Here is a 20971-nt window from a genome sequence, read left to right on the forward strand (position 1 = left end):
GAGGAGGGGGCCAAATGACCGGGAGGCCGCTGCCCCCGGGGGTTCTGGGGTCTACGTTTTTATTTTTAAATAATATATATATACAGATGCACATGTGTCCATGTATCTATTGTTCTACAGATCATTTAAGATACCACCCGTGTCTTTGTGTCTTTCCCCTTCAGCCCACGCCGGGAGCATTTCCCCTGCCACGCAGCAGGGCCGCACACCTGCCGCGAGTGCGCACACGGGGCTCCGCAGCACGGTGCACGCTCCGATTGCCCTAACACTGTGCTGCTGACCTGGGGCCGAGCTAAAGTCCCCGGCACGGGAATGCCTGGCACCCCTCTGCTTTTCCCCTGAGATCCTCAGGGGGACTACGGGGTCAGGGGCCTGAGCACCCCGGAGCTCTTGATCCAAGCTGCCGAGACGAGCTTAACAAGGGGTTGCTGCTGACAGCCGAAGTTCCACAGCAGGGGCCCAGGAGTTCGGAGCCTTCTGGACGCCCTCCACCTTGTCACGGAGGTCTACCTCTCCCTCCTGGCAGCCCCCTGGAATCTCAGGCCCACAGTTGCCATCCCTCCCACGCCTTCCTAACCTGGGTGTGAGCAGGCAGGAGGGGGCCCAAGGCCCTCCGTGTGGAGAGGTGAGAGAAGGCCAAGGAGAGGGTGGGAGGCCAAGGCCAGGTGACTGGGCAGCTGATGGGCACCCTCCCTGTTAGCAAGGACTGCGACAGAGCATGTGATTTTTTTAATTAATAGAAGCCCACGGAGCGTGGGCCCAGAGTCACAGGCTGCGCCCTGTTGAGGGTAGATGGGCACTCTGAATGGGCGTTCCCATCAAGCCCAGCTCCCATCAGGCCCAGCTCCAAGGCTCGCAAAACAATGTGGCCTTTCTGGGAAGTTTGGTGCCTTTCTTTGCTGCCTCCGTCCTCTGCAGGGACAAGGACAGGTCTCTGTCCCAGCTGTCCTGAGGGTGCCCATGGCACATTGTAAGGAGAATGGAAGTGTGGCAGGGGGCCAGCCCCACCTGCCATGTGGGACCACACAGTAGCCACTGGGAACAGCCCCGTGACTCACCGGCTCCCTAACAGACATCAGCACACGCACCCCGGCCATATGTGTGGCCCCTGGGGAGTTCTGTTGGGGGGTGGAGGGGCCGAGACTGAGGCAGAAGCAGTCCTGTCAGCACTCGTGGTCGGGAAGACTGGAGGCTGCAGGGGTCTAGAGAGGCACTAAGCCAAGGCTCCCTGGGCCCCCGGGAGGTGGTGGCAAATGTGTATCCACCACTCTCTGAGTTGAGGGAGAGCCAGGAATTAGTAGCAGTTGGCAGTTTCTGAGGCATAAATGCTCCCACGGGGCCGGTGGCAGCTACTGAGACAGCGTCACAACGTGGAGCCGGGAGGAGACTCACCGAGCCACCTTTGCCCCGAGCCGTCCTGGGGCACTGGGAGGAGATGCCCCAAAATGAGACCCAGAGGGTGAACTGCGTGGAGGGAGGGTGGGTCAAGGACGTAGGCGTGTGGAAGGTGGGGACACAGGCCGGGGGGGGGGGGGTGCAAACAGCAACAGCTGAAGTTCCCAAGGATCCAGGCCATGACTCACCAGAAGGAATCTGGGTTTCGTGCCAGGTGCCACAGGAGGACACAGAAGAGCTTGAAGCCCGATAAAGTCAAGGTCAGTTCGGGACTTAGGGTGAGGGAAAGCGGAAGCCTCCTCTGCCTCCCGCCTCCTGTCGGTCAACACCTCCCATGGAGTCCAATTCCAGTTCTGGTCTGGGACCCTCTCCCCCTTTAGTTCCACGTCCCACCACTCCGTGTCACCTCTGGGTGACAAACTGCAAGACACCCTGGGCTGTTCTCCCTGCCTCCGCCTGCCCCCTTTCCTCTCAACAGACGGAGATGTTTTCACAACAGAAGCTGAACCATGTTGTTCTCCAATGCAAGGCCGCCCAGCAGCGTCCCGGGATGCTCAGCGATGACCATACCCAGGCCCCTGAGCTCATCCGTGTCCCGACGACATTTCCAGCCTCATCTCACACTCCCACCACGACCCAGCCACCCAGCCACCTTCTGTGCCGCTAATACCCAGGCCCATGCCCACCTCAGGGCCTGGCCACGTGCTCCTCCCTCTGCCTGGAACGCTCCCCGTCTGTTGCTCTTTTCCAACCTTGAAACCCTCAGCTCAGCAGTCACTTCCTCCAAGTCCCAGGTCCCACCAGGTCTACTGAGCTCAGGTTGTACAGCTATAAAATCTGGGGGAAATACATAAAAGCAATTCTTCAGCCCTGGCCAGGTGGCTCAGTTGGTTGGAGCATCGTCCCAAACACCAAAACGTTGCAGGTTCGATTCCTAGTCGGGATGTGTACGGGAAGCAACTGATCGATGTTTCTCACATTAATGTTTCTCTCTCCCCCGACCCGTTCCTCTCTCAAAAAAAATCAATAAAACATATTCTCGGGCGACGATTTTTAAAAAACGCAACCCTTTGCAGGCACTGAATGTCAAACAACATAGGGCTGCAATCCCTGAGGAAAAGCACGCACAAGATGACCCTGCACTCTCCCTGCATTTCCCTCGGGGCATTTCCCAAACTGTGGCTTGGCCCAAGCTCCACCTGGCAGCCCTGCTCGGGGGACGAAGCAGACTGGAGCTCAGGGGTACCATGAGAGCCGCAGTCTGGGGGGTGAATCGACAGGGAGAAGAAACCCGGACACCGTCCTGAAACGCCGCTTGGGTCCTCGGCCAAACCCCATGCTGGGTGGCAGGACTCTGAGGCCTCCTGGAAAACAGCAGTTGGGGGGTCAATTCCTAAAGGGGTTTCCGGGGTCATACATTGCTGTGAAGATGGCCGAGCCAACGCGGAGAGTCCTCAGGGATGTTCTGGGAGCTGATACCGCTGAAAGTCCACGCCCCTGGGGCAAGGACCACACTTTAGGAGGGAACTCAAGCTTGGGGAACAAAGGGCACAACCGAGACACGCCTGCACAGGAATAACGTCTGGTGCCCACCCCACACCCGCCAGAGCAGGAAGACGATAATCAGGAGTCTCTGAGACGTCCTTCCAAATGTCCAGCATAAAATTTTAAAAAATTACTAGACATGTTAAGAAGCAGGAAAATGGGACTTAACCAAGAAATAAAATGGTCAGTAGAAACAGACCTACAGGTGATCCCAATACTGGGCTCAGCAGACGAGCCCTTCAAAGTAACTCTGGTTACGTGCATTTTTTAAAACACAGGAAACATAAACTGAATAGATGAGAAGACGAAGTATTTCAACCCAGGTTCAGAATCTCTTTAAAAGGATAAAATAGATATTTTACCACTGCAAAACGCAGTGACTGAAATCAAGACCTTATTGGATGGGTTTATTGGAAGACAGGATGCATAAAACACAGAACTAGCGAACTGAGAGACAGGTCGATAGAAAATTCAAACCAATGCAGAGGGAGGGAGGGAACAGTTACAATCCATGTGTGGTACAGTGGGGGGAATGTCTGGGTTTTTAGAAGCAAGAAAAATAGAACAAAACAAAATACTTAAATAGTAGCCAAGAATTTTCCAAATCCGATAAAAGCCACGAATCTACAATTTAAAGGAGCTCAGGGAGAAAAGCCCACAAGAAAAACCACACGGAGCCCACCATAGCCCCAGGGCCAAAGCCCAAGGATGAAAAGAGAGCTCACCAGCAGCCGGAGACAAAACAGCGCATTTCTCAGGAGGACCAGCAAACCAGCAGAGCACAGAGACAAGTGCAGCCAGCTCTGCCGGGACTCGACGGGGTGAGCACTGTGAAATGCCAAAGGGGGAGAAATCTGTCTCCCTGAACTTCTAAATCTAAAGGGAAAAAAACCTTTCAGGAGTGAAAACTGGTCTCCTGAGAAGAAAGATGAGAGAATTTCTCAGCAGCACCCCCTCACCACAGGGGCAGGGACAGGACGGACGGAGGGACAGCGCAGGGGCGCGCGGGGGCGGGCACACGCAGAGACTGCGGACTGTGCAGAACAGCAACCCTACCGGCGCCCCGCACGGCCGGTTGTACGCAGAAGAAAAATACACGACACAGGAAATAATGAAGAGAAGAAAGAGTGGGGGTTAAATTGTTAAAGGATTTTTGCGTTACTTGTAATGTGGTAAAAGTACTAATTTAAGGTAGATTTTAATTATTAATAGACACACTTTGGAATTTTTAGGATAACCACCTAAATAGCAATACTACACAATATACTAAGAGAAGCCAATAAAATAAAAGGAACGGTAGAAACTATCTTATTTATAACAAAAGCAAAGGCAGAAAAGAAGAGATAAGAGAAAACAGAAGCCATAAGACAAACGGAACAAGTGGTCAGAAGGTAGGCACAAACCCAACCATATCTCACGTACTTATTTCTAAGCAACACCCTTTAACTAAAAAGACACGGAGCCGTTGCAAGCGAAAGGTGAATGGTATAAACCACGTGTACCACGATTTTCCACTATATACCATGAAAATACCAAGAAATAGATATTATTATGCATAGAATTACAATCAGTATAAAATGGCATGACGAAATAATGAAAAGAAAGCTAGGTGCCTGCTTTAATATCAGACAAAGCAGACTTTAGGGCAAGAAGTGTGAGAGATGGTGAAAGATATGTCATCACGATAGAAGAGTCAACTCAGCAGAACTACATGATAATCCTAAATCTGTGTGTATCTCATAAATAATTTCGAAGTATATGAATCGAAGCTAACAGGACTGGGAGAAGAAACACACAAACGCACAGAGTTGGAGATTTCAGCGGGCGTCGGGGTGAGTGGCAAAACCAGTGGACACCACATCAGTGAAGATGCTGGAGGTGCGATCGGCACGACGCACCAGCCCCGCCTCGCTCACACTCATCTGCCGGGAGAGTCATTCCTTACGGGCACACAGGATGTTTACGCAACAGACCACAAGCTGGTCAATAAAACAAATCTCAACAAATTTTAAAAGATCAAGATCATATCAGTGTATGCTTCCTGGCAACAGTGAAATAACACTAGAAATCAATAACAAATTATAACTAAAAAAGGTGCTTGGAAATTCAGCAACATGCTTCTAAATAACCCGTGGGACAGGGGAAAAATCACAGTGGAAATGAGAAACTACTTTACACAAGCAGACGTAAGAGTTAGGTGCAACACACCAAAATGGGTGGAGACGGCAGGCAGAGGGAAAGGCACAGGCTCCTGAAGAAGACTTCAAAAATCAGTGATCTGTGCTTTTAACACAAGAAGCAAAGCAAAGTACAGCCAGTGAAACCCAAAGAAAGTGGAAGAAAGAAAATAATGAACATAGAAGAAACCAATGAAATAAAACAGATATACAATGGAAAAAACCCCACCAACTGAAAGAAATGACTGATAAAATTGCTGAGAGAGGAGGAGGAAGGAGGGAGGGAGGGATGAGACAGGGAAAGGGGTTGAGAGAGAGAGAGAGACAGATACGGAAAACTGATGGGAACGAATGCAAAGGCCCAGCACTAACTGTCCCACTGGCAAGCGTGACCTCCGTGAGTTTTCCATCCCAGGGGCCCTGAAAGTCCAGCACTGCCCGCAGGTGAGGAAGACGGCCCACAAGTCCGTATCCTCTCTCAGAGTCACGGGTATAGTAAGTGCAGGGCTGGGTTCGAGCCCTGATCGATCAAGTTCTAATGTCCACGGCTCTCTCCTGGGCACCGGTCAAGCCCCAGCATGCAGAATTACGACTTGGGCTGCCGGGGGAAAAAACCTGGATTTGAACACACGAGCCCTGATCCTACCGTGTGAATGTGCCCTCCACATTCCACCAGCCACCGGTCTGCACAGCCTAAGGGGCGGGGCAGGCTTGCATCTCAGGTCACAGGCAAGAATGGGGACTCTGGCACCAGACTGCCCAGGGGCAAGTCCCAGCAACACCCCTCCTAGCTGCATGTCACCTAGCTTCCCTGTGCCTGTGTTTTCCCATAGGACAAGTGGGATGGTGACTGTACCTCCTCACAGGCTGCTGGAGGGTCACATGAAGAAGGGTTTGGTCAGCAGCCTAGAAGGTTTGAGAGAGATGAGGATGCAGCTAAGCAGAGTCAACCTACCTGGGGGCCATTGTGTGGGGACCTCCGAGCTGGCCCTTGGTCCGCAGGCCACCATGGCCTCTCTTCCTCTTTTTCCGGGCATGCCTGGTGTACCCCCACTGCACCGAGGTCTCCTTGGGGAGCACTGGGTGCACCAGCATTTCTCCCAGCCGGCGGCAGGGCAGCAGACTCAGCTCCGCATCTGGCCTTCTCCGTGCCTAGGGCGGGTCCCATCCACCCTGCAGCCAGACCCTGTCCCTCTTCCAGGGGTGGCCTGTGGACTCTGGGCACCAGTTGCTCTGAAAGCTGAGTCACCTGCACCGCCCTTTCCACAGCATCCACCTTGTCCGCTGCCACCTTGCTTTTGTCCTGTGCTCCCCGCAAACATCCCCCGTCTGCACCCATGCACACAGCGACCCCCCTCTCCAGGACTCGGATCCTGTGCAGAAGGTGTGTGTTCTCCCCCCTTAAGGCCCGGACCATGTCTTCTACGCCCACCACGACGTCCTTGATCAGCCCTTTGTAACTGACGCCGAGCTCCGAAATCAGCGCCTTGAGCTCCCGGTTCTCCTGCGTGACGTCCCGCACCACGCCTTTGCACTTCCTGGCGCTCTCGGACGTGGCTCTCCGAAGCTGGCCCAGGCACCCCCTCAGCTTGTCGTTTTCCTCTTCGAGCTCTGAAATTTTGCTGTAACTTTTCCCGTTGCAGTCTTCGAGGTCGGAGATGACCTGCAAATACTGGTCCAGTTCCCTCCGTAAGTGACAGATGTCCCCTAGCAGCACGCCGTTTTCCCGTGTGAGCGTGGAAATCTTGTCCACGTTTCTCTCCCTCTCTCTCTGGAGGGCACGTATCTTTTGGTGGCATCTCTCCTGGTCCCTCCAAAGTTTGACATTGTCATGTACAACTTTGCTTCTCTCCTCCTTCAGTCCAGAAATGAGCTGATGGAGGCTTCTCCTGGCCCTCTCCAGGGCTGCCGATGGCTCACAGAGGTTCTGGCCCGGCTGGGGGGGCCCCTCTGGCCCCAGGCACAGGCCCTCCGAATCAGGCCCCAGCTCTAGAAGAACTTGGCCGGCTCCCAGGGCCTCAGTCTCTCCTGGCTCAACGCCTCCATGACTCTCCTTGGCAACTCCTCCCTTCACAGGACAAGTACCCAAACCCTGGCTTGCCAGCTCCTGGCCCCCATCCTCTCCCACCAACACGGAAGCTTCCCACCCACGACCCTCCGTCCCGAGCTTCAGGATGGACAGTTGCTGGAAGCAAGCCTCCATCTCTTCTGCAAACGTGTCCAGTGTGGGCACAGACCTGCCGTGCCCTTTGCATGTAGTCCTTGGGGGACAGGTGGGTTCAGCCCCCTCAGGTGGCAGGGCACATCTGAGAGACAGGGGCAAACCTCCCTGTTCCACAAAACAGAGCGTCTCCTTGGCTTCCCATTCCTCGGAGCCGGGCTCTTCTGGGACCTTCGTGCAGCCCGGGCTGGACCCTGCTGGACACAGCGCCTTCTTCAACTCCCCTCGCCCTTCCTCCCCTGGGCTCTCCCTGAGCAGAAACAGAGTGTCTCCAGCCCACACGTGGCTTTCCTCCTGGCCCCAAATGCTCCGGATGCCTCCAACCTCCTCTGCAAGTAGCCAAGCGCCTGTAGGTGACAGTCCTTTGGCAGCAGGAGCTCTGACCGAGGTGGCTGGGGGCGCCCCTTCCTCCTCCACTGGGGAAAGCCCTCCTAGGAGGCCCCAGACTTGTTCCTCCACCTCCTGCCTCCCGCTCGGGAATTTGGGATCCTCCGTGGATATGGAGCCCACACCCTGAAGAAGAGGCAGGTGGGGTTCCCACCTGGGCCACAGGCAGGAGGCAGCAGCCTGGGGTGCTGTGGCCCTGGCTGGGCTCCGTGGGCCTTCCAGGCTCCCAGCGCCACCCTCCACACTCAGATGCTCGTGGCTTTCCTGATGTCTCTGGCCGCTGTCACCAAGGTCTTTGTCCTTCCTGTCCCAAGTTTTCCTCACTCCCTGCTCCTCAGGCCTCCACTCTGGGGCTCCTCTTCCCTCCTTCCAAAGAGCATTGAGGTCCCTGGGCCCTGTGCGAGGACATCGGTGGTGTGACATCGGTGGGGACTCCTCGCAGACGGTGGCGTCATGGCTCCATGTGTGGTGGTGCTGCCGGCAGGGCTGCCCTGCAGCCCTGGGAGCTGACGGGGGCCTGGTGTCTGGCCCCTGCTGGACCTGGAGCTGTCCCGGAGCCACCTCCTGGAGCAGCAGGGCAGCCGCGTCCCCAGTGGGCTCCCAGGGAGGGAGCGTGGGCGTCTGCAGCACAAGGCGGGGCTCCCAGGGTAGGGTGGCTGCTGGCCTCTGCTCTGGGATCCAGGCCAGCTCCTTGGGCAGCAGCGGGCCAGCTGGGCACGGCCCCATGGGATGGCAGCCACCGATGAGCAGAAGCGTCTGTGGGAGCCAGCTGGGCTCAGCCGGAGCAGGCTGGGGATGGGAAGAGACAACGAGGTGTGAAACGGCCCCTCCTGCCACTTACCTCCATCCCACCTCTCCGACCCCATCCCCTGATGTCCCGGTGCTCCCTCACCCAGCCACGTGGGCTGTCCTAATGCACCTACCCTGCTGCCACCCTGGGGCCTGTGCACCTGCTCTCCCTCTGCCTGGGTGTCCTTCGCCCAGAGCCCCACACGGCTCAGCCTCTCGCTGCACTCACGTCTCCACGCAAACGTCACTTCCTCAGAAAAGCCTCCCCAACCACCTCCACCTCCCTCATCCACTGCCCCCACTCTATGTCCCGCACAGCACCCTCCACCTCCCAGGCCACGTGCCCACGCGCAGATGGTGTAACTCCCCACGGCCCACACTGTCCAGTGCGGCAGCCATGGGCCACAGGGGCTCTTCTGATGGGAAACCATGAAATGACAGCTTGCATTTGGCCCTGCAGTCATACTGGCCCCGCATCAAACGCTCAGAGGCCGTGGGGTCCCCAGCCTCCGTGCAGCACAGCACAGGTGTGCCATGTGCCCAGCGTCACAGAGGGCTCCAGTGGGCAGTGGGGTGCAGACTGCTCCCTGAGGGCAGGACCCGGCCTAGAAGGGTGCCGGCACATAGGTGTTCCATGGGCATTTTTTAATGTGCTTGTATGTTCCCTGTATTCAGCACATTTATGCAGAGAGGAGGACTGGCCCAGCTCACAGAACAGACCCAGGCCCGGCTGGGGCCTCGGCTGGCTGGGAGGGAGGGAACCGGCCCTCGGGCTCATGGGGCCCCGCCCCACGGCCTGGCCAGTCTTCCCACCCACCTGCCCCGTTGCCACCTGTCCTGCTCTCCTGTCTGCTAACTGCATCCTCCCACCTGGGTACAGCCGGGGTCCCGCCTTCCCATGAAATCTCCCCGCCCCACAGGATGGCTTTGGGTGTGACAGCACACACACACACACACACACACACACAGGGGCTGCATGTGTGCACACATGCACGTGCACGGGCACACATGTGCAAACCAGTGCACACTCATACACATGCACGCACATGTGCACAGATGAAAGCACACATGCTCACAGCAGCTCACAGATGTTCGTGCAAAGGCACGTGCACACACACGTTCACATGCACATACACACGCCCACAGGCCCACACAAACACATGTGTGTGGACGTGTGCGCACAAGTGCGCACAAATGTGTGCTCGCATGTTCGCACGCAGACACACACACACAGAAACACGTGCATGCACGCACACAGACACACACGTGCGTGCACACACACAGCACCTCAGGGCAGGACGCGAGCAAATGGAGGAGCGGGGAAGACCCCCGCTGCTGGGAGCCACAGAGCCGCATCAGGGCTGGCGGGCCTAAGCTCTGCTCTAGCATCTGTCCTCCACCTGCAGGAAAAGGGCCACTGAGGAAGGCCAGGGCCCAGAGCAAGCCTAGCAGGGCTAGCTGGAACCGGGCTCCTGACCCTCTGGGCACAGGGTGGGGCGGAGTGTGGGCCACTGAGACAGAGCTCGGACATGGCCCCAGGGGGGTCACAGCCGCTCTTGGAGTCCCAGATCCCAGCCCTCCAGATGGGCCCCGGCCCCTGCCTCACAGCTGGATGGAAGTTCCCATGGGATGAAGCTCAGCAGGTGGCCACAGGGCCCAGGCACATGCTGGGGTCCCTTCCTGCCACTCCCCACCCAGGTCTCAGGGCATTCCCTTCCATTTCCTCAAATCTCCCTCTCAACCATCTCCAGAATATTCTTCTAAGCCCACAGGGTCTTTACGCCCTCCCCCACCTCCCACACTGCGGGCACACACAGGGGCTGATCAGACCAGCTGGCACCCTGGGCACCCGGAAAGCCTCTGGCCTTACCTGTCCGAGGTCAGGTCCCACCAGGTCTCCCAGGAGTCTAGCCGGGGTCTCCAGGCCTGGCACCAACACAGAGGGGCCCCCTCCAGCCCCGACGCTGCCCCAGGTGTGAGGCCCTTTGATGGGCTGGCCTGGAAGGGGCAGGACCCTGAGGGTTAGAAGGCCCCTCCCGGGATTGTCACGAGTGTCCTTGCCCCTGCTGTTAGGGCCGAAGGCACTGCTCACTAACTCAAGGCCAACTCCCCAAAAGCAGCCTGATGGTCACCATCACCTGTCAGGCAAGGAAACCGAGACTCGGGGATAGGAAAGGCCTGTCCAGATGAGCCTGGATCTGGGTCTGGAAGCCACTTCCTCTGACAACAGAACTCACTCAGGTGACAAATCTGTGACACCTCTCTCCCCAGGCTCCCTCATGGGCCACACAGGGTGGTAATACCTGCCACCCCCCCCAGGGCAAAGGAGCTGACCCCCAGGCTGCACTGCCAGGCAGGCCCTGGGCCCCTTCTCCAGGGCAAGTTTGACCTCGGCTCCCCAGAACAGGACAGAAGGGGAAAGCTACCCTTGCAGGCGGGCTGCACTGACGGGTGCAGGTGACCTCTCATCTGTAAACTGTACTTGGCCTTGGGGGACGGTAAGTAAACCACAGACCCCCAGGTGCATTCGGTGGCCTTGGGGCTCCTGAGCGCTGTGGCTTTTGCAGAAGGGACCCTGGAAGTTGGGGCTGAGACTGTCATCAGAGACAAAGGCTCCCATCAGGAACTAGTGAGGGACAGGGCCTTCTAATCCCCAGCGGCTCCCAGACCTGGTACCTGAGCGGTCACTGGGGTGGGGGTGGACACAGAGTGGCTCCTGGTCAGTATATGGTCTTCCGTGAGGACAACGCCCCCTGAGAGATCCCGGTGCCCAGGCTGGCAGGTATGTCAGGGGAATTGCGGACTCCGATCCCTCCTTTACCAGCTGTGTGACCCCGAACAAGTGACACCACCTCTCTGAGCCTCGGCTTCCTATCTGCAGAGTAGGGACAGCCGCCCCTGCACCCTCAGGAAGCTGTGAGTGAGCTAATGGTGTCCATGCAGACAGCCATGCAGACTCCCACGCACTGGGTCCCCCACATACCTGCTGAGGGCCCTGGTCCCGGGGCACCGCCGGGGTGGGGAGAGGCCTGCCAGCCTGGGTGTCTGCAGGCCTCCAGCGCCTCCTCCCAAGGCAGAGACAGCCATTCATCCTGAGTGTGGCCCAGGGCATCCTTCAGGAAGACACAGAATCAAGAGAGCTGAGCACCTTGGGCCAAAGTGTCCACTCCAAGCCTGTCCCCATGGGTCTGTCCCAGTGACCCCTGAAGGGAAACCAGAGGAAGCTGAGGCCTGGGGAGCAGAGGGCCCATAACCTGGCCCTACAGCCCTGCCCTGGGCACCTGGTCCGACAGGCCAAGCGCCCCCATTAGCACCCTGGCTCCATTCCACAGGCAGCAGGAGCGTGTCTGTCCCGCCACAGTGCCTGTGGGCTCCCAGTCCCCCTCCTTCCTGTTCTCGCTGTGTTCCCACGGAGGTGACCACCTGCTCAGGGGCTCTGGGCAGTCCTGTCCCTCGACTGTCCACAAATCCCAGATGCTATGGCAAATGTCCTTGGGCAGCGTCCCCTCCCCTGAGCCTCTCCCCACAGCTCACGGTGCACAGTGAGGCGCCGTCCCTGCATGGCGTTATCACAGACAGAGCTTTGATGCGGCTGCTACAGGGGCGCGTGGGGCCGGCAGGAAGGCTCAGCTCTGCCCCGCCGCCCACGGGGCCCCTGCCCCAGGCCACTGCTAATAGGCCAGTCCTACCCTGTGCTGGCAGCCACCCAGCTGCCCCACACCTGACCCTGAGGCCCTGCAGGGGGGACCGTGGCTCCATTTGGCCTGTGCCCTCCCTTAACCGAGCAAACAGTAGGTGCTTAACAAAGGTGTAACAGCTGGATAAACAGATAGCACCTGCGGGAAGGCAGGTGTTTCGTACTCACTGGCACATTTACAGGCAACCACATGCTAAGTCCCTCCTGTGGGCCAGGTGCTGTTCTAGACGTAGGGGAATGGAAGTGAACAGGTAATACCCCACCCCCAAACCTGTCCCCCAGGTCCTCACCTGCTCCCAGCAGACCCCTGCCTCAGCTCCTAGCCTGGCCACCTTCATAGAGCTGCTGGGGAACCCTCTACAATGAGCCAAGGCTGCCTTCGACCCCTCAGGCTACAGGCCCAGCGCCACCTCTGAAGCCAGGCACTGGGGGCCACAGTGTCTGTGGTGGGCTGCCCGGCCCCCCTCACCCCATCCCTGGCTCCAGCCTCCCTCCGCACACCTGTGCATGCTGTTCCTTCTGCCTGGTGAGCACGCCCTTCTGGGGAAAGGGTGGTCATCTCCTGCTGATTTCTGGGCAAAGCCCCAGCCCTCCTCCACCACGCCTCCATCTCAGCCCCTCCCTTCCACACACTCAGCCTCCCAGCAATCCCACTGAACTGGAAACTGGGATGCATCCACGCTCCCTGAAGCAGAAGGAGAAACCTACCCCCACCCAGCTCTGCCAAATAACAACAAATAACAAGGAAAAGGTTCCCCAGTGTGTGTGTATGGGAAACTTCAGCCATGTTTGCTGTCCTGTCAGCTCTCCCCGCAAACCAGGGGTCTCTGCCCTGGACGAACCTTAGAATGGCCTAGAAGCTTTAACAGGTACCGAACTCGGCCCAGACCAGCTACAACCAGAGGAGACACCAGCATTCTGCGCTGCGTTCAGCCAGAGTCTGACCCGCCGCAGCGTCCTCCTGCTCGCAGCCCTGTGGACTGCCTGCCCCTCGTTCTTACCCTTTGCCTCCCACTGGATCAGAAATAAACACTTCTGTTGGGAGCTTAAAATCGTGATTGGAACAAGGTGAAGAGGAAGAGATGAAGGGGAGAGAGGAGGCAGGAGAGAGAGCCAACAAGAAAGAAGACAGACGGAGGGCATGGGATGGAGTGAGGGAGAGACGAATGCAGAGTGAGCGGCAGGAGGGAGGGGGAAGGAGAAAGAGATGAGCAGGCGGACATGGAGAGGCGGGAGGGCAGTGTCCAAGGCCATTATTGTTCTGTTGCTTATTTCCACGTGGACTTTTCCAACACCCCAGTTGACTTCAATTCAGTTTAACAGACACTTACTGAGCAACTACTACGTGGCAGGCTCTGGGGTGGAGCTGGGACACGGCCCCGGAAAAAATGCACACAGACCCCTGCCTCTAGGAGGTGCCGTCAGTGGGGGCAGCCCAGAAGACGGTGCTCCACCCCTTTCATTTCACAAGGGATGAAATCAATACTCAGAGAGGGAGAGTGACGTGCCCAAGGTCAGGCGGTGGGAGAACAGGCCCGGAGCTCGGGGCTCTGAGCTTGACCCGCACTTTCTCTGCCCCTTCGCGCACCTCTGCTCTCTGCCTCATCCGTCCTTCCTGCTCCAGCACCCACGGGAGTGTCTGCCTGTACCTGCATGGTTTCAGCTTCAACGTGTGATCATGTTGAGAGATGAGCAAAACCAAGAAAACGAGGAATTCAGCGATACCCAGACACAAACGTTATTTGTGGGTTAGACTCCATCCTTGTGGGCTTTTTTCTGTGCATTGGCATTTAAACTCTTCCAAGAGTCTGTTTCTACAAACTGTCGGGTTTTGCCCTGTGCTTTTTCCTTGATGTTTTGAAGCATCCGTCCTTCACGGGCTCTTTTGCACTGTGGTGTTTCGTGGCTGCCGAGACAAGGACGCCTCAGTTTTACCAAATCGGGTCCCCCAATCGAACCTTTCGGTCGTTTTCAGTTCTTAGCAACTGTGACAAGGGCTGAGGGGTTTCTAATAGAGGAGAAGTGGACAGAAGAGGAGGCAACCTGGAGCGTTGCTGATGTGTGATTGTGCCCAATGGAGCTAGAACTGACCTTTTGGAGTAAGACCGCTGGCCACGTCCATCATCTGGCCTTTATGCTAGTTGCACATTTGTAGCTCTTGCCTACGTTTTACTTTTCGACGCTATCGATGTGATGTTTTAAAGCCCTTGCTTGCTGCCGGAGTGAGTGACGAATGTGAAACAGCATTTCGGCTGGAATGAAGGCAGTGACAAGGAGGGGCTGGCTGCCTGGGCTGGCTGCCTGTGCTGGCTGAACAACGAAACGATCCCTGTAACTGCCACCAGGGGTCGCTCTCCTCACGCTGCCGTAGCAGCCATGCACAGAGGCTGGCGGAGTGCCCTGCATTCCTGATGCCGCTGTCACCCACAACACGGTCTCAGCTCTGAAACAACAGCCGACACTGACACTTCAAAGACGGTGACTTTTAATCTCCCGGTGTAGCCTCCCTGGTACTCTCCGGGCCAGGCCACAGCCTCTGGGCCGTCCTGGCCACAGCAGTCGGAGACCCAGCTGCCATCGTCTGCACCCGTGTCTGTCCCCCGTAAGCTCTGGAGGAGCAGGGTCAGCTCACAGCCCCGGTGCCCCGCACAGTGCCTGGGACAGGGCAAGGCCCAGGGCACACTTGCTGAAAACCACTAGGGGGCAGGGGAGGCCTCTGCCTGTCGGTAGCCTAGGGGGTGGATACGCACGCCAGGCAGAGGTGGGGGACCCTTGTGTTTGCACAGCCACAAAAGGGTGGTGCTGGTTGGAAGTGTTCTCCACGCCTTGCTTGTTGCCATGACAACCTCCCTGCCCCTGGGTCTTTCAGGGGGACTGCTGCGGCAGCTGAGGCCCAGTGGCCGCCCCCAGGGCTTCACCCAGCACCTGCCCCAGGCTCTGCCTGGTGAGGAGACAGCGCCCCTTCAGGGCTGAGAGGGGAGGAAGCCCAGGAGGCCAGAACAGGGAGTGCTGCCTGAAGCAGGTAGAGGCAGAGGAGGCGGGGCCACAGCCCTCACCTGCCCTGGAAGAGCGTGTTATGGACTGAACTGTGATGCCTTAAAGGATGTCCAAGTCCTAACTGCCCCCCCCACCTGTGACTGTGACCTCACGTGGAAGCAGGGTCTTTGCAGATGGACATCAAGACGAGGTCCGACCAGAGCAGGCTGGGCCTCGCCCACCTCACCTGCCCCTGCAGGCTGACCTGGTGACAGGGCCAGGAGAGCTACACCAGGGGAAACCCTTGTGGTTCCCCTCAGGCCAGTGGAGCCAGTGGCCATGTCCACTCCAGGCTCTCAGCCTCTGCTTCCACCAGCAGGTGTGGCCGACGAGTGGAGACAAATCAGTTACATGGCACCTTCCCCAGTCAAGGGTCAGCCCTCAGGACAGACAAATAAAAGGACCAGAGAGGTAGTGGGAGAGGGGGGACTATTGTGTAAGTACTGTGGGCGAGTGTACCCAACTTCCCCCTGGACCACACAGGCCCAGGAAGAGAGGATGGCGAAGATGATGATGATGGGGGTGACAAAGATGGTGACAGACACTAAATCTCATTGCCCACTCACGATGTGCCAGGCACAGTTCCAGGAACCTTCCCCGACCCTCCCATTCGTCCTCACGGTCAGACAAGGAGGCAGGCCCCAGTGTCACTCCCAGGTCACACTTGGGAGCACGGAGGCACGGGAAGTGCAGTGACCTGCCCAGAGGCACCACCATGGCCAAGAGGCAGAGCTACACCGGAATGGCACTGCCCAGGTCACTGGGGACCCTGCCCCTCGCGTAGTGCATGGCCCACCCCACTGCACGCACCCACCCCACTGCGCGCGGCCCACCCCACTGCCCACAGCTCCAATGTTTAAAGGTCATGTTTTTCTATTCTGTGGCCCCTACACAGCAGCCTCCGCTGCCCACTCTGCTCCTCGGCCGATGGGTGCCAGCTTCTCCCAGCACTAGAGGCAGACTGGCCAGGGACCTCGCTTTACAGGCCATTTAGGGAAATTTCACGAGAATTTGGACTGTGCTGGCAGACTCCAGCAAGGCCTTGAGAGCGTGCGCCTGGGGCACGGGGACCTTTAATGGTAATTAGTGAAACGTGGAGAAGGTCACGGACGCACTGTGACGAGGGGCTTGCAGGCTGATGCTACGCAGCACTAGCGCTGCCCACGGACGCTGCGTGTGGGGGGAGGACTGGGAGAAGAAGGACGTCGGCCAACAGCCTAAATGAAAGCCTCATGTTTAGGAAAATTACAGAAAGAATCTAAATGACAGTGTCCAGCTGTACACGATTTATTTCCCAAAATTACAGTAAGGTGCCACGAGCAAAAATACAGTTTTCCTTTCCTCCGACGACCGTGATGAGGCGAGAAGGAGTCGGACAGGCAGAAGAGGGACAGGGGAGTGTCGGGGGTGAAGAGACGGGACAGACCCAGGTCAGCCCACTGCAGACGCGAACGAGGCAGGACGCGCTGCAGGGTGCTCACAGACGCAGTTCACTCGAAATAGATTGTTCGGGTCCGAATTTAAATAAAACCTCTTTTTAATGAGCAACGTCGCTTGAGCTAGGGTTGCTCACTGCTTTCTCCTTAAATGCCCAGTCCCGTGGAGAGAAGCAGGGACCTGGGTCCCTGGGAGGGGCTGACCTCGCTCCCTTTCCAGGGCGGAGTGAGAAGGGAAGCAAGGAAGCACCTGGGGCTCACACGTATTTGGGTTGAATTCCTGCTCAGCCCCTACAGCTGTGTGGCCACCAGTCCCCGCGCCGCCTGCTGAGCCTCGGCCTCCGCACAAGTGCAGTGAGGGCACCAACTGCCCCCCTCCCCACCTCACGTCCTTCGTGAGCATCGACCGGCATCACGCCTGTGAGACACGCGGTGGGGTGCTGAGCCCAGGGCAGGCGTAGGTTACAGGAACGTTTTTACCATTCTGTCAGTCAAATGAATAAATAAGTGTCCTCTGCCCTCGCCTCCAGAGCTTGTCAAAGTCACAGAGCTAGTGAACAGGAGAACCGGAAGGTCCCACCCTTGTGCGCTTCCTACTGCGCAGCCCTGCTGAGCTCCAGGGACGGCTGCAGGGGTGGAGACTACCTGGCCCCTCAGACCTGGGCCTGCAGAGAACAGACAACAAAGGATAAAGGGTGGCTGGCTGGTGCCTGGAGAGTGGCTGGAAGCAAAGGGTAGGGTCAGTGAGTTGGAGTGGAGGTAGACCCTGGGTGGGTGGGTGGATGAATGGGGAGGTGGATGAGGAGGACTGGCGGAGTAGATGGGTCGACAGGGAGGGTGGGGTTGGATGGGTGGATGAAGAGGGAGACTGGGGAATGGAGAAGTCAGTGACTTAACCAACTGGCTGTCTGAGAAAGAGAATCACTCCTGCCCTGGGGTGCTGCCACTTACCAGGCTGCAGGGACCAGCAGGGGCCACACTGCGCACTGTCTCCCCTGGAGTCTGGGCTTCCAGCTCCTCTCGCAGGCACCTGTTTTGTTCTGTGAGGTCCTCCACCTGGCCCTGCAGGCCGATCTCCGACAGCTTCAGTTCAAAGATGTAGCAACGAAGTTCCTCCAGCTGCCCGCGGAGGCTGTGCTCCGCGGCGGGCTCCTCCCGCTGCCGGCGCGCGGCCTCGTCCCGCTCGCTCTCGCTGAGTTCGGCCCTCGCCTGCAGGGCGCGCCACGCTGCAGCCTCCTCAGGGGCTTCCCGGGGACCGGTCGGGCCCAGGGGTCCGGGACTGCCCGGGGCCGGGGCGTCCAGCTCGGCCAGTAGGAGACCCGCAGCGCGGCAGAGGCGCCGCACGTCCCGCTCCAGACGCCGCACCTGCTCACGCAGGATCCGCTCCTGCTGGCGCGCAAGGCCCAGCTGGCGTCGCTGGGTATGCCGGCAGCGCTCCAGGGCCGCCGTCTGCTGCCCCAGCGCCTCGTCTTTGTACCGCAGCTGCTCCCGCAGCCGCCGCAGGCGCCACCGCTGCCGCCGGGCTGCGCGCTCCTTCTCCAAAACCTACAGGTTGGCGGTGGATGAGGGCATCAGGAAGCAAGCCCAGGGGCACACCACCGTGGCTCACACTTTATTTTAAACTTAGCTATTTTGTTCATCATGGAATATTTTTATATCAAAATGTTCCATCAAAATATTATTTATCTCGATTACTGAGTTTTTCGGCGCCCCCTTAAATTTTGCACAGGAGGCAAGCGCCTCACCTCCCTCTCCTAGGGGCCCTGCACACCCAGCTCTGTGCAGTGAGACAGTGGAAGGAAACCCTGCCTCAGGGGCAGGGCAGGCATCCGCTGGCACACACCCGAAGGCTCTCTAGGGGCCCCGTGCCAGTTCGTAAAGAGCTACCACCCAGACCCCCTGAAGGTCCCCACGTCCACCCAGGACCTCCAGGACCTGTCCATTTCCCAGTGCCTAAAGGGATAGTGCCAGCCTAGCAGGGCCAGCTGGCTCCAGGTGGTGTCACAGCAGGTGCTCCTTACTGTGAATGCCCCACCCCATGGTGGAGTACAGTATGTATAGTATAGGAGTATAGTACAGTACGGTGACTATCCCCTCGGACACTCAGAAATGATCTGTGTACAATCGCACGGCAAAGGGGCTAAAGGTCACTGCAGCCAGGATGCGACCTCCACACCTGATTCAAGGCCTCGTCTCCAGGTGGGGACTGCACATACCCCATTCTGACACCTGGCTCTCCGCCCACCCTGAGCTGCGGGCTGCCCTGGGCTGACGGCAGTCCCTGAGGAGTCGAAGCCCATGGTGGACCTGCCTCCGTGTGAAACCCTCAGCAGCGAGCGCCGGGAGCTGCTCCTGCAGGAGAGCTTGCGGAGGACAACCTCAGCGAGCCCAGAGCAAACGCACACAGGGGAGCTGGCGAGCAGCTCCGCAGGCTGTCCGGCAGCTTGTCGGGGAAACACGGGGCAGGAAGACCTGGAGCCAGACTCCCTGCGAGGAGACTCCGGGTGGGCCTGATGGCTCGGATCCCATCACCGGGGGCGGGCGGTGCGCAGTGCTCCATCACGGGGACAGGTCTGCCTTTATCGGCCAGAATGGCCACAGGTCCCTACCGAAACGAGGCGGCTGTGGTGCAAATACAGGCTGACTGGGAACATTGACCACGGGGCAAACCGCCGTGGGTTCGGCCTCCATCAGGTACCCGCAGCAGAGCGAGCTCCCGCCAGCACTCCCGCGGGGCCTGCTCCGACTGCACGTGTGTCTGGCTAGAGACCTAGAGTCAGAGGCTCGGGCGGGGCTGCAGTGGGGCCACGGGCTCACTGAGGGACCCCGAGCAAGCCCCTCGTCACTCTGAACTCCCAAGTCTCTCCTGGAATGTGGTTACCCCACAGGTGTTTCCCGGGAGCATGCGGGGTTCCTGAGAGAGGCGTGGGGGAGAGGCCTTTCGTGTCTCCAGGGCACCGGCCCCGGGCCACCTCTGAGCCCCACACCGGCCCCCCCGGCTGTCACCCTGGCCTCTGTCTCCCCACTGCACCATGAACACCTCACGGTTACAGGGCTGTCAGATTCACCTGGGAAAGCCCACGTGTCCGTGGTGCACACTCAAAAGTGTGTGCTGACACGCCTGCCACAGAGAGTCTTGGCGGTGGGACTGCTCCCAGCACCGCGTCCAGCACCAAAAACCCCTGCTGGGACGCGGATGGCGGCGTGGTGTACGCCGAGGAGGGGAACGACCTCAACTTTCTGCACCTGAAGTTCCATATCAAGGGGGAAAGGCCGCTTGCAGGTCTCCCTGGCGTCTCAGATTCATGCCGGCTTCACAGAACGCCTCTCCTTTCCACACGGCACTTCTTTTCAGTTAATGGCTACAGCGGTGTTCCTGGAGCCGCTGGGACTGCTTTCTTCACCGTAAGAAACACACTTCAACAGTGCGCCCCATTGCACACACGCCCGCCCGCGGTGTCACAAAACAGCTCCCACTCGGACATGTGAGGCCCTCTGTTATTTCCTAGTCAGTTCTGTTTGCAAAAGGCGGGTTGCGACTCGCAGAATTGATTTCGCAACCCGCTGACAGATGTCGCCCTGCAATTTGTCCATCACTGCGCTGCCTGGCAAGTCAAAATCCACTGAGATGGGACGGCCCAGGGCTCTCTGGGTGCCGCCCACAGCTGCCCCCGACCCGCGCCCTCTCTCCCCTGGAATAGTTCAGGACTAAGCACAAAAGTGGCCAGGGTTATCTGCAGGCCCACTGTTGTGAGGGCGTTGCACGTATCAACTCACTTCGACACATAACAATTTGAGGGTGTTGATACTAGATCATGCCCCTTTCACAGATGAGGAAACAGGCCCAGAGAGGTTGAGCCCCTGGCCCTAGGTCACACAGCTGGGGAGCGGTGGAGCCGAGCTGGCTCCAGGCATCTGCCTCCAGAGCCCGCCCCTTTCTCCGACAGCACAGACCTGTCCCCGTCTCTGCCATCTCTCTCCCATGCAGCTAGAGTGACACCCTGAACCTGGCACTGAGCCTCTCCTGCTAACGTCCCTGAAGCCCGCTCCCCGTCGCCTTCAAGATTTGGTCCAAGCAGCGGCCCTGGCACTCTGGCCCCTCTGGAAGCCTCCGGTCTCACTGACTGCCTCTCCCCAACCCCGCCCTCTGTCACGTCCTGGTGTGTTCTCCAGGCCTTGGTGCCTTTGCCCAGGTGGCTACCCACACCTCCCATGCCCTTCCCACGAAGCCCAACTCTCCGGGCCCAGTTCTCCGTCGCTGCCCCACCCCAGGCACACACACACTGTG

The 20971-nt window shown here is 58.4% G+C and overlaps 1 protein-coding gene across 4 annotated transcripts in view; it reads right to left on the reverse strand.

Moving 5' to 3' along the window:
• The window catches only part of C4H4orf50 (chromosome 4 C4orf50 homolog), a 43351-nt gene that overhangs the window by 15400 nt on the left and 6980 nt on the right, over nucleotides 1-20971 (reverse strand). For 3 of the 4 annotated variants that reach the window (XM_071221312.1, XM_071221311.1, XM_071221313.1), the window contains exons 4-7: nucleotides 17635-18228; nucleotides 11498-11627; nucleotides 10385-10512; nucleotides 6073-8514 (exon numbers count right to left, since the gene is read on the reverse strand). In XM_071221312.1, the coding sequence (XP_071077413.1) occupies nucleotides 6073-8514; nucleotides 10385-10512; nucleotides 11498-11627; nucleotides 17635-18228 (3294 nt within the window). The remainder of the gene's footprint in view (nucleotides 1-6072; nucleotides 8515-10384; nucleotides 10513-11497; nucleotides 11628-17634; nucleotides 18229-20971) is intronic. The other variant, XM_071221314.1, reaches the window with a different exon arrangement.

This window comes from Desmodus rotundus, chromosome 4 (genome assembly GCF_022682495.2).
Source record: "Desmodus rotundus isolate HL8 chromosome 4, HLdesRot8A.1, whole genome shotgun sequence".
NCBI lineage: Eukaryota > Metazoa > Chordata > Mammalia > Chiroptera > Phyllostomidae > Desmodus > Desmodus rotundus.